Raw genomic sequence first — 15,723 nt, 5'->3', positions numbered from 1 at the left:
GTGGGAAGGAGGTCCTTAAAAGGGGAAAACCTTTTCCTCCTTCTCCTTTTTTCTCCTCCTTCTTCTCTTCCTCCTCCTCCTCCTTCTTTTCCTTATTCTTCTTCACAAGAATGGAATTTAGGCTAATGCTACTATCTGAGTCAATTATCTACACAGTTCAAAATTACCAGCAACTTATGGGGGATAATTTCAGTAGTATCAAAAAACAAACAAATAAACAAAATTTTCCTCCTTTTCCTTGCCTCCATTCTCCCACCAAATATCAACAAACAAGCTTAAAAAAAACCTTTCTTCTCCCCAGCCTTATAATTAGCTATTTGTTCCTTTGACTTAAGGATTTTTGCATTTTACCACCAAAAATATCTCCCAATATCATAGCATTAGAACTCAAAAAGAAATTTAGAAGCCATCCAGTCCATTCCCCTCAGTTTATAGATGAAGAATTGAAAATAATAGAAGTTAAATGATTTGCCCTGGCTCACACAGTTAATGTCTGAGGTAGAATCTGAATCGACCTTTTCCTGAAAAGGTGTTTCCAACACCATTTACCAGTCCATTAAGCTGAATTGGTTTATCAGACCAAATTTTGAAAGGGAGAGGGAGAAGAAAACAAGATGGCACCAACTACCTATGCTGGGGGTATGAGAGAAAAAGGGGCCTGTGGAAGGGGAGGAAGAAAACAGAAGGGTGAGAATAAGGTCATGGAAGAAGACAAGCCTTGCTTATTGCATTGCAGGAAGAGTGGTACTGTAGGAAAAGACACATCAGAGGACTTAGGTTTGCATCCCACCTACTTAGTTTTTATGTGACCTTGGGCAACCAAATTTCTCTATTGGCCTCAGTTTCTTCATCTGTAAAATGAGGTTAGACTAAATGCTTTCTGAATTCCCTTCCAAACTTGAATTCTCATAATTTTGCCCAGATCAGCTCATTCACCACCTCTGTGCTCCATAAAAAGGGTTGACGTGTTCTTGAACAACGTGATGAAACTCACTCTTGTTATCACCTTCTCACCTCGATCCTATCCCACCACCCTGACAGAAGTTAAAATCTCCTCCAGGTGCAAGCTGCAATTGCTATTAATTCCTGCTACTGAAGGAAGGCTTATTTACTCTGTTAATGCAACTTCTCCTGCTTGTGTATAATTTATACTAATTACCAACATGGGCATGCAACAGCTCACTGCCTGAGGCTTTTTCTACACCTCAGTGAAGCACATTATTTCTCTAAACTCCAGAGAATAGAAGAGTTTTCTTCAGAGGCAGAGGGATTTCTATGCCAAGGCACCAGCCTGCTCAGCAGTATTTTGGCAAATGATCCTGCAAGTTATGCCTTTGTATGTCACTATGAAACTTTTTGATTCCCTTTTGAAATAAAAACCTTTGGCTATTAAATTCATGAAGCTGTCCCAAACCATCCACAGTGTGGAAAGAGCAAAGGATTATATGGTAAAAGTTCTTCAAAAAGAAATAATGGGCTATGTAAAAGGATGCTGTGGTATTACTATTGGAATTATTAATATTATTTTGTTATCAGAAACAATAATAATTAATAATAACACTTTGCTGTTTCAAAAGACCCAAGCTTTCAATGGTATAACCATTCCCTTCATTGCTGCTAAATAACTAGTCCTCCACATCTAATTAGACTATCTCCATTGCTGCTGAAGAATGCATTCAGCTGGTGTCCAGCTTTCTGGTAATAAGTTTTCCTGAGCTAAGCCACACCAGTTTTCTGAAGACAAACACAAAGTCTGTCATTGACCCGTATTGGAATTCTTTGCAGAAGTGGAGCTGTTAGTCTGCTGGCATGATGGACTATAGATCATTTGATCTTCACCTTCATCACTATTCTCAATTAATCCAGTCAACTCAGTTGAATAGATCACTGGATGAATGAAGACCTGAGTTCAAATCCCACCTCAGATTCTTACTAACTGTGTGACTTTGGGCAAGCATTAATTGCTTTCTGTCTCAGTTTCCTTATCGGTAAATGGGAATAACAATAGCTTCTACCTCTCAGGGTTGTTGTGAGGATCAAGTGAGATAATATTTGTAATGCTGTTAGCACAATACCAGGCACATAGTAGATGCTTTACAAATACTAGCTATTATTATTAATTATATTCACTCATGCTCAGTGGGCATTTATTAAGTATGAGCTATGGGCTTTATGAAGAATGAACACTATCCTAGGTATCCAGTATACAAAGACAAAAATGAGTGTTCGCCATCCAGATTACATTCTACTGGTTTTAACAATACTATTAGTTTTGTTAATAATATTGTCACTTTCAAGATTTCCATCCCTCAACACGAGAGGAAGTGAGCATCCCTCTGATATTCAACATCTTCGTCATTACTTCAGATGGATCGGTCAAGTTATTACATCCACCCATGTGCTCTGAATTGACCCTGTAGTCCTAGCTTTAGGCGACTGTCTAAAATTCCTAAAGTTACACACAATAAATGCTCACAATTCTAGCTCTAAATTCCAAAGTCTATCCTGAAGGAATAAATCCTGTTTGTTTGCTTTTTATGTGCCCACCTATCACTAATGATATTTGTTGATGCCTTTATATATCATTTTGTAGCATTGTCTCATTGGATCCTTACAAGAGCATCTTGATTTAGAAGAGGAAGATGTAGCAGAGTGGAAAAGGCTTCCCACTGGGGCATCAGAGGTCTCAGGTTCAGGTTCTCCTTCTGACATTTAATCTGTGTGACCTGGAACCACAAGGGCTGTGAGGTTTGATCTATGATTAAGTGAATGCAAGTGCTATTATCGGCATTTATAAATGAGGAAACTGAGGCTTAAGAAATCGAAGTTTAGTTTACTCAAAACCCCTAACGGCTAATGAATGGCAATTGTGTTACTTAAACCCAGGTCTTTTGACTCTCATTCAAATGTTCTTTCCATTACCTCACATGATTTCCTTATTAATTTATCCCTGCTTAGAGTTTCCCTCTATGAGAATAGATACTTTTTATTATGATTTTATATCCCATGTTGTTATACTTCTGTTGTCATTTTGAATCTCCTAGGCTTCCTTCTCCCTCTGATGCTCTCTCTTCACTTATGCCTTTGTCACCTCTCAGTTTAGGCTCCCTTGAACAGAATTAATATGGATCTCACCTCCCCACAAGCTCATTAATAAAGGCAAATGGTACCAAGTTAATGACAGTCCCTGTAGCTCCATCCTGTTCATCTCCTTTCCCGTTTGAACACATTTTCATTTATCTTCCCCCTTTGTTTACTCTTGTCATACTTTTCCCTCCTTATGTCAGTGCTCATAGGCAGGCCATGGATGGAGAAGCCACATTTGCTCTTGGCTGCCTCAAAGATTAAGCATTTAGAGGTTTAATATATCTTCATAATAATCTCTACTAGTCTGGGCTGGTTCTGGCTTTGGGAATTGCAACCCCTTAAATTCCAAGCTCATTTTCCCAATGAAACTCTATTTCAGTTCATGATAATGTCTTATGCTTGATAGGTTGGATCAGATGATGAGACTCTAGAGCATGGTATGCTCCTATATGTTTGTAAAACTAGCGTTGCCAGATATAGCCTTGCCAATCAATTTGCTTTCATTTCCCAAGTCTAGTATCAGTATGAGGCAGTATAGTGTAGTGGATAAAAAGAGTTGACTTCAAATCCAGGAGGACCTTTATTCAGATCCCACCTTTGACATGACATAATTTTGAACAAAGCATTTGCCCTCAGTGCTCTAGGCAATTCACCAAGGTCTCCCTTGGTAAAGGGGATCTTTTCATCTGGAGATTCCCTATACAAATAAGATACAATTTGGTTGGGTACAAGCATTAGTCTTTTTTCTAGATTCAGTACACGTAGAAGAAAGGCTGAATTAATTAAAAGTTGTGTAAGAGGTTTGGTAATAGGTAGTAAGGAATAATGGATTAAGTAGACAGACACTGAAGGAAAAACATCTAGATTTTTCTCTGAACTCTGTCACATGCTAGTTGTGTGACCTTACTCAATTCATTTATATTCTCAGTGCCCTGTGCAATTCTTAATTCATATAAGTTGTAGAGGCATAGCTAATCTACCTTGGGAGGAGGGATTTTCTTCACCAGGAGTTCCCTGTCATTTATTCCCATTACCAAAAAGTTTGGTAATCAGCACAAATGCCATGGCACCAAATGATATTACAAAAAAGACTCTCAAATATCAATTAATGCTCTATTTATTGAAATAAATATTGGATTCAATAAGAGCCTATCAAAACAAAAGAACTTAACCTGTTCCTTCAGGTTTGCTTGAATGGAATTTGATTCTTATTTTTAAGGTTACATATGTTTTTTCTCCATTTCACTTCATCTGTTGGATTAGTACAAAGAGAGCCATGATAGATGCTTCAAAAAAAATGATTCTGTTGCCACTGATAGTAAAGGGAGAATCATAAATGCTAAGTATTAAAATTAGAAGAATATCAGAGGTCACCTCGTCCAATCTCCTACGCTCTACGCCTTTTTGACTTAGAGTTATTTAGCTTCTGCTTAAATATGTCCAGTGAAGACCTTACTTCTACTTGGAGCAACTTACTCCACCGATGGACAGATCTAGTTGTTAGAAAATCCATTGTTATGTTAGGGTCAAATTAACCTCTTTGCAAATTCTACCATTGCTTTGGTGAGAATCGCATAAACTAAGTAAATTCATTCTTCTGCAAAGCAGTCCTTCAGATATTTGAAGGCAGAAATCATCTCCTCTTATTTTTCTCCTTCCCGAGTGAAACACCTTTAATTCATTCAACTTTTCTGCTTAGGACATGATTACCATGGTCCTTACAATCATGGACCTTTGCATGTTCTCTTGTTTACCTGTGTATCTCTTCAAATGCAATACCTAGGAATTAAATAGCAGACCGGAACAAAAGAGAGAGGGATACTTGTATTCTAAGAATATAGATTTGTAATCTAAATATAATGTAGACATCACAATTCTATTAAGTTTAATATTTCAAGATTTTTTTAAACAAGTACCATTTCATATTATTGAACCATGTTAAGTTTGCCATCCTAAAACTCTAGTCTTTTTACAAAATTCTTAAGATTGTGAGGTCTCCTTGATCCTAAATTTCTATAATTAAAAAATTTTAATAAATTTTGTTTCTGTAAATTAATAAATTCTGTAATTAATAAATTTTAGAACCTAAATCCCAGGTTTAGGATTTATTCCCTAGTGAATTTTATCTTGACTTTAGTCCAGGTTTCCAGCCTTACTTATTGAGATCATTTTGAGTCTTGATCCTGTCATTTATGGTATTATTTATTCTTCCTATGTCATCTGCAACTATTTTGATCAGTCCTTCTACATATGTATCTCCTGTTGAATCACCTATTAAAATGTTAAGCGGAAAAAAGTAGGAGTCCTGGGAGGACTTTGGGATGCCAAGTGAAACCTCCCTTGTGATAAACAAACCTTCCAATGTGCTAGGCCCCATGGTAGAGGGAAGGATTGAGGATACAAAAGAAGGATAAATGATGAGAAATATAAATGATGGCCCCTGTACACCAGAGGCTTCTAATCTACTTCGGAAGAAAAGATACACACATGAAGCAATTAGAGAACAAGATAATTTATGCCCCAGTACTAAATTGTGCAGTGCAGACAATTAGCTCAAAGGATGGTGTCTAATAAGGTGCTGATTTTACAGCACAGCTAATAAGCATTAAAGGAACTAAAGAAGAAGAATTCATTATGAGCTAGAATAATAAGAGGAGGATTTACAGGACAGGTGAGGATTTGAGCTAGAATTTGAAGGATTTATGGACTCGACTACTTGGAAAAAAGATATTTATTTTGTGTGTTTGGGGTTTTTTTTTTTTTTGGATGGTGGTGGTGAGGCAGTCGGGGTTAAGTGACTTGCCCAGTGTCACACAGCTAGTAAGAATCAAGTGTCTGAGGCTGGATTTGAACTCAAGCTCTCCTGACTCTAGGGCCTGTGCTCTATTCAATGTGCCACCTAACTGCACCTGAGAAGATACATTTTTCCTGGGATAGGGGATAATGTCATTAAGAGGAAATGGTAATCTGTAAAACCAAGTACAACCAACAGTCTATTAGATGCCAGGCAGGAGAGTACAGGGTCAAAAATGAAACAATCCTCAATCCTCCTCTATTGGAGAGAAAGTCCCGAGGAGAATTTATAAGGTGTAACCCAGTAAGAGGGAAGGAGGGAATGGTAAGGAGACTGATAGTTCAAGTTAGGGAATGGTGTAGAGATAAGATAAGATAAGATTGCATAGAAAAGAGGCAGCCAGATAACAAAGAGGTTTGAATGTTAAATGCAAGAGTTTGAGGCTAATCCATCAGGAAATATGGAGCTGTTTGTTAAGTTATTATTAGAATAACACAATGAAAGTATTTTAGGAGAAGTGATCTAGAGGTCTCTTCCCCTTCCATCCACTGTTAATTCCTACACCAAGTAGAAACATTAATTTAACTTCTGGTATATTTGTGAGGTCTTTGTCCCATAACCAGTAAGGTGATATAATACTGGAGCCACTGAACTATATCTGTATTGATATACTTGCTGTAAATGAAACTTAAAGACACATAGGAGCTGTAGCTATGGCAAGGGCAGATTACAAGTTCTATTTGTAGCAGCAAATAAAGAAGTTGGTAGGGTTCTGATATCAACTGATATATCTGCCAGAGAAGTTATTGCTTCATCAAAGTGTCCAAGTGTCCGTGGATGAGAAGGAATGCAGGTGTAGTGTAATCATTCAAGAAGATATGCATCCATTCAAAGGAAAGGGATAGAACAGTAACCTAAAGAATTACAGGAAGAGCTCCATGTTGAGTCTGAGAATCATGCATATCCAAAGGCATGAGGGAAGTAGCCAGTAGGGAGGGAGGGATTACAGATGGATTACAGATTACAGATGACAGAGAGATAGAAGGACCAGGGCATGTAGAGATAAAGAGATGGGTACATGCTGTAAGTGACTTATGACAAAGTATGAGGTTGAGAAGAGAGAGAGAGATACAGAGAGACAGAGACAGAGACAAAGAGAGACAGAGACAGAGAGACAGATGGACAGACAGAGACCTAGACAGAGACAGAGACACAGATGGAGACAGAGACAGACAGAGACAGAGAGGCATATGGGGGGGCAGAAGATAAATAAAATTATTTACACGAAGTATTAAGAATCAAGTTGAAATTTGTCGACATGAATTTAATATAGTTTATCCTTTTGTTTTGGTAAAAATGATAACTAGCATTTATATGTCTCTTTAAGGTATGCAAAGCACTAGATACACAATCTCACTTGATTTAATAGATGTAAAAGCACTTTAAAAAAAAACTAAATCACCAGATAAGCTTTAAGAACTCATGTAAGTGATACATAGTTTGGCATGCTCTTTGTCCTACCCAATGAAGAAATATATATTTGAATGAATAATCCCTGTACTCAAGATAACTAGGCCAATTCCCTAAATTCCCTTTATCCCACAGATAATATCTCTGCTGCAGCAGCATGGCATAGTGGACAGTGAAGCAGCCTTAAGTCAGGATGATCTGAGTTCAAGTCTCACACATTGACTATGTGACCCTAGGCAAGTCACTTGAACTTCCAGTATGCTCAGGCAAATCTTTAAAAGCAATGGCTGAACCACATTAGTCTGGAGGACTTTCTCATCAGAAAGACCCTATACCGTCATAGCAGGTCTAGACCAAAAAGGAAAACCTAAATTCAAATAAAACATAAATATCTATGGAAAGTAGTGACGCATTTTCCATATGTATACTCTTTTTCTTTGAATAGATTCAATCTTCTTTATGAGGCAGGTCATTTAACTTCTCAGTGCTCCAGGCAAGACTCTAAAAGACTGAGCAGGTCCTGAGCTGCATTGGTAGAGGGAACTTCCTTGACGTCATTTCCCTTCACTACTGAAATCACAGGTCTGGTCTGCATCTGTACAATTTATCACATGCAAGAGGTGACAAAATGGTGATCTTACCCTGTGTATTATAGAGGAGAACAGGATGCCTGATGTAAGTTTTAGTGATGAATACATTTCTTGCTTCTCTGTGTGACCAATGAACACTTTTCTTCCTCTCTATACTATGAAGGAACAGAATGAGTACAACTCTTCGATGGCAAAGAGTCAGACCAATACGGCTCGGATTGATGGGCTTCGACCTGGCATGGTTTATGTGGTTCAAGTGCGAGCTCGAACAGTTGCTGGCTATGGCAAATACAGTGGGAAAATGTGCTTCCAGACACTGACAGATGGTGAGTGGGATGTTTGGCCAGTGGAAGAAGAGGGTGGGGAGAAAATGTAGAAGAGGACAGAGAGAAATTGCACTGGCTGCTAAAATGTCAACCTGTAATTGGGTTTAAGTTAAATTCTCTCTTCAGAGTCCATTTCCCAATAGGACAACTTGGAGAGGACCTAGTGGTGTGTGGGGATATTTGATTAATCACCAGCTGGAAGAGGAATCTGTTTTCAATCTTTTAGTTATGTTTCCCCTCCCTCCTACTTCCTCCCCAGCATTTAATTGAATTTGGGTTTGAAGCTTATTTCCACATGGTGAACATATGGGAATCTGTTTACTTGTATATCAAAAATGACCTGAACACTCTTGCTCTTCAATAAAAGAGAAATAAAATAGGGGAAAGGGGCACTTTTAGAGTAGTGGCTTTTGGGTGAATGTCAATCTGACTAATTCTTCAAATCACTGCTCTTTTATGGGGTGACACGATGACCCTAGAGTCCAAGGACCTTGGTTCAGAACCTGTATCTGACACCACCTGTATACGGATGACATCTGGAAAATCATTTAACGTGGCTGAGACTTGCTTTCCTCATCTGCAAAAATGAGAGTGTAGGACACGATGACTTCTTCAGTCCTTTCTGGCTCTAGAGATATAATCTATTTATCCATCTCTTCATTATGGTTCAGTAGATGATAATAATAATAATAATAAATAACCACAACAGCATGTATATAACACTTTAAGGTTTGCAAAAATGCTTCACAAATGTTATTTCATTCTCTCCACACATTAGCTCTTAAAGGTGGCTCTTAGTATCATTTCCATTTTATAGTCAACAGAGCTGAGGAAGACAAGTTATTTGACTTGTCCAAGGTCACACATCTAGTAAATGTCTGAGGCCAGATTTGAACTCCCCTTCTTAAAGTCAAGTGTAGTACTCTAACCACTATGCCTCCTAGCTGCCTCAACCTAAAACCTTCTTGAATATTTCCAAGTCTCCAGGAAAGAGGAAGCTGACTTGACTCCCTAAGGATCTGATTAGTGTGAATTCAAATTCAGCCTCAGATACTTAGGAGCTGTAATATTCGGGGCAAGCCCTTTCACCACTGTCTCCCTGAGTTTCCTCATCTGTTAAAAAAATTGGACTAATGACAGCCAGCATCTAATTCCCAGTATTGCTATGAGGATAAAATGAGGTAATATTTGTAAATTGCTTAGCAAATTTTATATACATACATGCATATATGTATATGTATACATATATATTTAATATTAGATGCAATATGTAATTCTATGTATAATATATTTAAAATTATAAATAATACAAAATTCTATATAAATGCTAGCTATTATAATTTCACTCCCTGATAACCCAAGATTTAGTTCAAAGAACTCCACTATGAGATAGTCACTGTTTTTCTACTGAAACCATGCCCAATCCTAACACTGAGGTTTCTAAAGAAAAAAAAAAATCTCACCTTGCTTTTTCTCAATCTAGTATTTTTCCCTTTGATTTGTAAGTGTTCTCATTAATAATTCTTAAAGTCTTATTCCCTAGTTGTTGTTTTCTTTCTTTGTAGCTTTGCCAATGGTTATTTTGTGTGTTCAGATGCCTTCTCCTTAAGTAGAAGCTTAGCAGTCTTCCTTTGAGGTATTCAAATTAACCAACTGAGGTCCAATCAGCCTCATTCCTTAAGCATTTTAGCTTTCATAGGAAGCAGAAAAGAAAGGCAAGGAAAGATATTGATCTTCAGCTCTTAACCTAATCTTCTTTATGGTATATTTTAGGTGACTACTATATCCCTTTAGAAAAAATAAAGGGGAAGACAGGAAAACTGACATTGGACAAGTTACTAAGGAGCACTTAGGTTGCTGAAAAGTTCCAGCCCCTCCTCTCCCAGAATTCTTTGGCCTTTATGTACACATTGGCTTCATGAAATTACCCAGGATTCAAAGCCAATTATCTGATGCAGGGATGCTCTAAGAACTGTTTTCTTCTAGGTTAAATAAGACAAATCAAAAAGTAACACATTTCTCTCAAGAAGGCTAAAAGTGAGCAGCTAAGTTGAATAAAGTCAATAGGGAGAAAACTGAAAAATGGTTAAATTGAAGATATTATTCTCAGTCCTACTACACCATTTCTTTTTGAACTTCATGCCAATTGATTGTACCACTTAATTTGAAAGTTGATACAATTATTCATGTAATTAAAGTTGTGTGGGGAGAGTTTTTGAGGGTGACTGACTCAAGAAGTGGCAGTGTGGTCTAGTGATTCTTGGGCTGGACTTGAAGTTAAAAAGACCTGGGTTCAAATCCCACCTCTAAAATTTATTACTTGTATGACTTTGAACAAACCTCTCTGAGTCACAGTTGCAGAGCTGATAACAAGAACAATCCTTGTAATAGCTACTTCACAGGATGATTACAAGGAGAGTACTTTGGAAGCCTTAAAGTCCTATAGGGAAAGACATTGGACCTCAGATTTCATTGGTGTAGGGAAATTCCCTCTACAAATTCTGATTGCATCTTTTTCTGCAGATGTAAAAAGTTGCCTAGAGCATGCAGAGGTTTCATGACCTGACCAGAATCCCAGAACCAGTATATATCACACATATTGAACCCAGGTTTTCCCGGGTTTAAGAGCAGTTCTCTATCCATGACAGGACACTCCCTATATAAGATGTGACTAGGGAGGTGACACAACATAGCAGACAAAAGCCTGGGAGAGATGTTGAACGATCGGAGTGACAGTCCCAGCTCATAACATAGGCTAAAACCACAGTAACATGTTTACTTTTTTTCAGCCCCCAGTCACATAATCTTGAACTTCTCATCTAATCTCATTTGGCCAAAGCCTTCATTTATTTATAAAATGATTAGGCTAGAAGATTTCTAATTCCCTTTCTGTCCCAACATTTTATGATTCTACTTTCAAATTTACCAAAAAAAAAAAAAACCCAACAAAACAAAACAAAACCTTTGACACATGTTCTTACTGTACAAGAATTATAATGTAAAGAAGTTAAGAAGTTCAGGTCCCTGCAGGCTTCTGCTGCTACATGAATTTCTCACTGGATAACTGATGAAGTTCTAATTAGTGGCCTTTCAAGTGGGATTTCAGACATTCACCCAGTGTGTGTTAGACACTGTTATAGATATTGGGAATACAATGACAAAACCAAATCAGCTTCTCAGCTCAAAGAACTTACATTCAACATGGAGGTGGTATTGATTAAATTAGCAGATAAAGACAAGGCTATTTGAGATAGAAGGACATGCTAATAATTATTTGGGGGTAGGTTGGCGTAATCAGGAAAAATTTCACATGGATTAGCAACACCTAAGCTGAAACCAGAAGAAAACTAAGTATTTTAAGAGGTAGACTTGAGATTAGAATGTATTCTAGGGAAATGGAAGTGGGAAGGCAACCTGTGTGAAGAAAGAGACAGCAGATGGAAGGAAAAGTTTGAGGAACAAGTACTCTAGGTTGGTTGGAATGTTGCCTTTGAGACTAGAAGTTAGGTGAATTGGTTGGAAAGGCAAGTGGGCACTAGATCATTCAGGCTTTTCAGTCATGCAGAGGAGTCTATTTTCTCAAGAGGGGAAATAGAGTTTTTGAGCAGAGGATTGACGTGGCCAGACGTACTTTAAAAAGATGATTTTGGCTTCTCAAAATACTAGGTTGAGGGTCTCTTCAGAACACAGTTGCTTTATAAAAAAAGGATAGTACATCTTTGACCAAGGAAGTCCATGTTTATTGGATGTATAGTCCCCATGTTGACAGTGAGGACCATTGGTAAGTATAGTTTTCCCAGCTGGAAGGAGAGATTTGATTATGCTGGTATGGGTCAACTACTAGATCAAAGGTTTCTGATGGTTCTTTCTCTCCTAGACGATTACAAGTCAGAATTGAGGGAACAGCTGCCACTGATTGCTGGTTCTGCAGCCGCTGGAGTGGTGTTCATCGTATCACTGGTGGCCATTTCAATTGTCTGTAGCAGGTATGTGGCTTTCCTTTTTTTTCATTTTTTCCTTGAAATATCTCCAAAAATGTAATGATACTGTGGGGTTGTCTGGGCAAGCCACCCTCTTTGAACCTCAAATTCTTCATCTCAAGGGAGCTAGGCCTTGAGTAAGGACAACTTTAATTCAAATCTGGCCTCTGACCTTGGACTGCGTAGCCTTGGGCAGGTCACTTAACCCTGTTTGCCTCAGTTTCCTCACCTGTAAAGTGAGCTGAAGAAGGAAGTGGCAAACCACTCCAGTATCTTTTCCAAAAAATCCCAAATGGTACCATGAAGAGTCAGACTTGACTGAAAAATATCAATGGCTGGATGTATTCATCCTATGCTGATAGCCAGTGAGTTCAGAAATGACATAGAAGCCAGGATGCCCAAAACAGGAGAGTTACCAGGGGGCTAGTTTCGGGGCTAAAGAATCCAGAGATAAGGAAGGTAGATGGGACATCAAAGACGTGGGAGTAAACAAGAACAGAGAGAAGGGAGGAGAGTTGCTGACAAACATAAACTGAGGAATCCTTCAGGTGTGTTTTCATGTCAGGTAAATAAAATATGCCTTTTCATGGCTTCTTTTTAACAGTGAACTTTGGCATTTCAGCCACGGAAGTTCTTGTGTCTTAAAGAGACTGAGTTACTGGAAAGGAAGGGAAGGAAACAAACATTTGCTAAGTACCTAATGTATACCAGACAGTGTACTAAGAGCTTTACAAGTATCACCTCATTTGATCCTCACAGCAGTCCTGAGAGGTAGGTGCTACTATGACCATTTACAGTTGTGGAAACAGATTAAGTGCCTTGTCCAGGATCAGATGGTAAGTGTCTGAAGCCACATCTGAACCCAGGCCTTCCTTCCCAGTGATATATCCACTGTGCCACCTAGGTGCCTTTAGGTGGTGTTCAAGAATCTAACAGTGAAGACTTGAAAGAAGAAACCTGCCCAATTTACTACAAGATGGCGTGAGTTCACTAAGAACAGGTAGGTGCCATAGTGTGAAACCTTGAGTCAAGAAGATCCGAGTTCAAATGTGACCTCAGACACTTGTTAGCTGTGTGACCCTGGACAAGTCACTTAACCATTGTTTTCCTCAGTTTCCTCATCTGTAAAATGGAAATAATAATAGCTCATACCTCCTAGGGTTGTTTTGAGGATCAACTGAAATGATAATTGTGAAGCAATTGAATTCAGGTCTGATTCCAAGGCCAGAGCTCTTCAAATTAATTACTTCATAACCACCCCAATCCCTCTTCTGTATGAGATGCCTTTATAAACTATAGTTCTGAAGTTTAAATGCCAACTCTTTCCATTAGCTGCCCTCCCTATGACATGATTTGGCACATGATAAGTGACATATAAAGGTTAGCTATCATCACCATCATCATCATTATCATCATATTAACTAGCCTAATTTTATTTATCAAAAAGAACCTGAAAAATTAGGGAAATGCTGTAGATGTAGTATATTTAGAATTTATCAAAACATTTGGCAAAATGTTTTATGACATCCTATGGATAAGTATTTTATTTTGTTTTTTTGAATAATATTTTATTTTTTCACAATTGCATGTAAAAACAATTTTTAATATTCATTTTTCAAAATTTGAATTTTCAATTCTTTCCTTCCTCTCCTCACCTATCCTTCCCCTGAGAAGGTAAGCAATCTGATATAAGTTATATGTATATAATCATGCAAAATATATTTCCATCTTAATGATGTTGCAAATGAAGACATAGGCCCAAAACACTCCCCACACACAAAATAAAGTAAAAAAATCATACTGACTCCATCACTTCTTTCTCTGGAGGTAGCTAGCATTTTTCATCATGAGTCCTTTGAATTGTCTTGGATCATTACATTGCTGAGTCAATCATCATACAATATTTCCGTTTTATGTACAATATTCTTCTTGTACTGCTCATTTCACTTTATATTAGTTCATATAAGTCTTTCCAGGTTTTTCTGAAATTATCTGCTAATCATTTCTTATAGCACAATAGGATTCCATCACAATCATATACCACAACTTGTTCAGTCATTTTTCTAATTAATGGATATTCCCTCAATTTCCAGTTCTTGGCCACCATGAAAAAAACTGCTATAAATATTTTTGTGCAAATAGGTCCTTTTCCTTTGATCTTTTTGGGGTACAGACCTAGCAGGTCTATTGCTGGGTCACAAGATATGCACAGTTTTATAGCTCTTTAGGTATAGTTCCAAATTGTTCTCCAGAATGGTTGAACCAGCTCACAACTTCACCAATAGTGCATTAATACCCCAATTTTTGCACATCCCCTCCAACATTTATTATTTTCCTCTTCTGGTGTATAAAATAAACATATGAGTTGAATTATAGTACAGTTAAATAGAATCATAACAGGTTGAATGATAAAAGCCAAATCCAAAACCCAAATGGATTAATGTCAACAGAGAGGGAAGTTGTAATGTTGTCATAGGAATATATACTTTTTTTTTTTGTAAATTGAATAACCATATAGATGGTATACTTATCATATTTTCAGATGGCCCAATAAAGGAAGGATGATGATATATTCCATAATAGAATCAAGATTAAAAATTATCTCAAAGAGTTGGACTGGTGGACTGAAAACAATTAAACAGAGTATAAGAGGGATAAATAAAAAAACTTTCAAACTTTGGTTTAAAAAATTAGCTACATAAGGATAGGATGGGAGAAACATGTCTAGCTAGCAATTCACACAAAATAAGACCTAAAGGTCCTCTTTATTTAATACAGGATTAATATGAATCAATAATAAGGTGACCACTGAAATACTTAATGCAGTCTTGGACACTTTAATAAAAATGTAGTATCCAAAGCAGAAGACTGCTCCCAATATACTTTATCCTCTTCAATTAACATCTGGAAAATGGTGTTATTTTTTCAGGGCCATATTTTAAGAGGGACATTGAAAAACAAAAATAGAAATAGATGAAAGTTGTCAGAGTGGTAAAAGGACCCCAAATCATATTATAGAAAGGGTAGCTAATGGAAAGAGCTGGCATTTAAACTAGAGAACAGTAGTTTAGAAAAGTATCTCATCTAGAAGAGGGATTGGGGAAGTTATGAACTAGTTAAGTTGAAGAACTCTGGCCTTGGAATCAAACCTGAATTCAAGTATTAATTTTGCCTCTTACTATTTGTTTGATCTTGGAAATGTGATTTCATCTGAACCTCAGTTTTCTCATCTATAAAATGGAGATAATATTTTGTCCTATCTTTATCTCAGTGTCGTTTTGAGGACATATCCTCACAAACTGGAAAATACTATATTAATGTGAGTTATTATTATATTATACATGGCTCCAGAAAATAGAACTAAAATGAGTGGACAGAAGTTAAAATAAGGTAGGGTTAGCCCCCTCCCCCCCCCCAAAGAATTTTTGAGATTGTTCAGGAATGTATTGGACTGCCTCATGAGGGACTCATCGTTT

General features: G+C 37.4%; 1 protein-coding gene across 5 annotated transcripts in view; it reads left to right on the top strand.

Annotated features, from left to right (window-relative positions):
- Window positions 1–15,723, top strand: part of EPHB1 (EPH receptor B1) — a 700,554-nt gene that overhangs the window by 583,392 nt on the left and 101,439 nt on the right. For all 5 annotated transcript variants that reach the window (XM_072613592.1, XM_072613594.1, XM_072613596.1 and 2 more), the window contains exons 7-8: window positions 8,105–8,267; window positions 12,145–12,253. In XM_072613592.1, the coding sequence (XP_072469693.1) occupies window positions 8,105–8,267; window positions 12,145–12,253 (272 nt within the window). The remainder of the gene's footprint in view (window positions 1–8,104; window positions 8,268–12,144; window positions 12,254–15,723) is intronic.

Source organism: Notamacropus eugenii, chromosome 5 (genome assembly GCF_028372415.1).
Source record: "Notamacropus eugenii isolate mMacEug1 chromosome 5, mMacEug1.pri_v2, whole genome shotgun sequence".
Classification (NCBI taxonomy): Eukaryota; Metazoa; Chordata; class Mammalia; order Diprotodontia; family Macropodidae; genus Notamacropus; species Notamacropus eugenii.
Note: the sequence above shows the minus strand (reverse complement) of the source record. Positions and strands in the feature narration are given on the sequence as shown.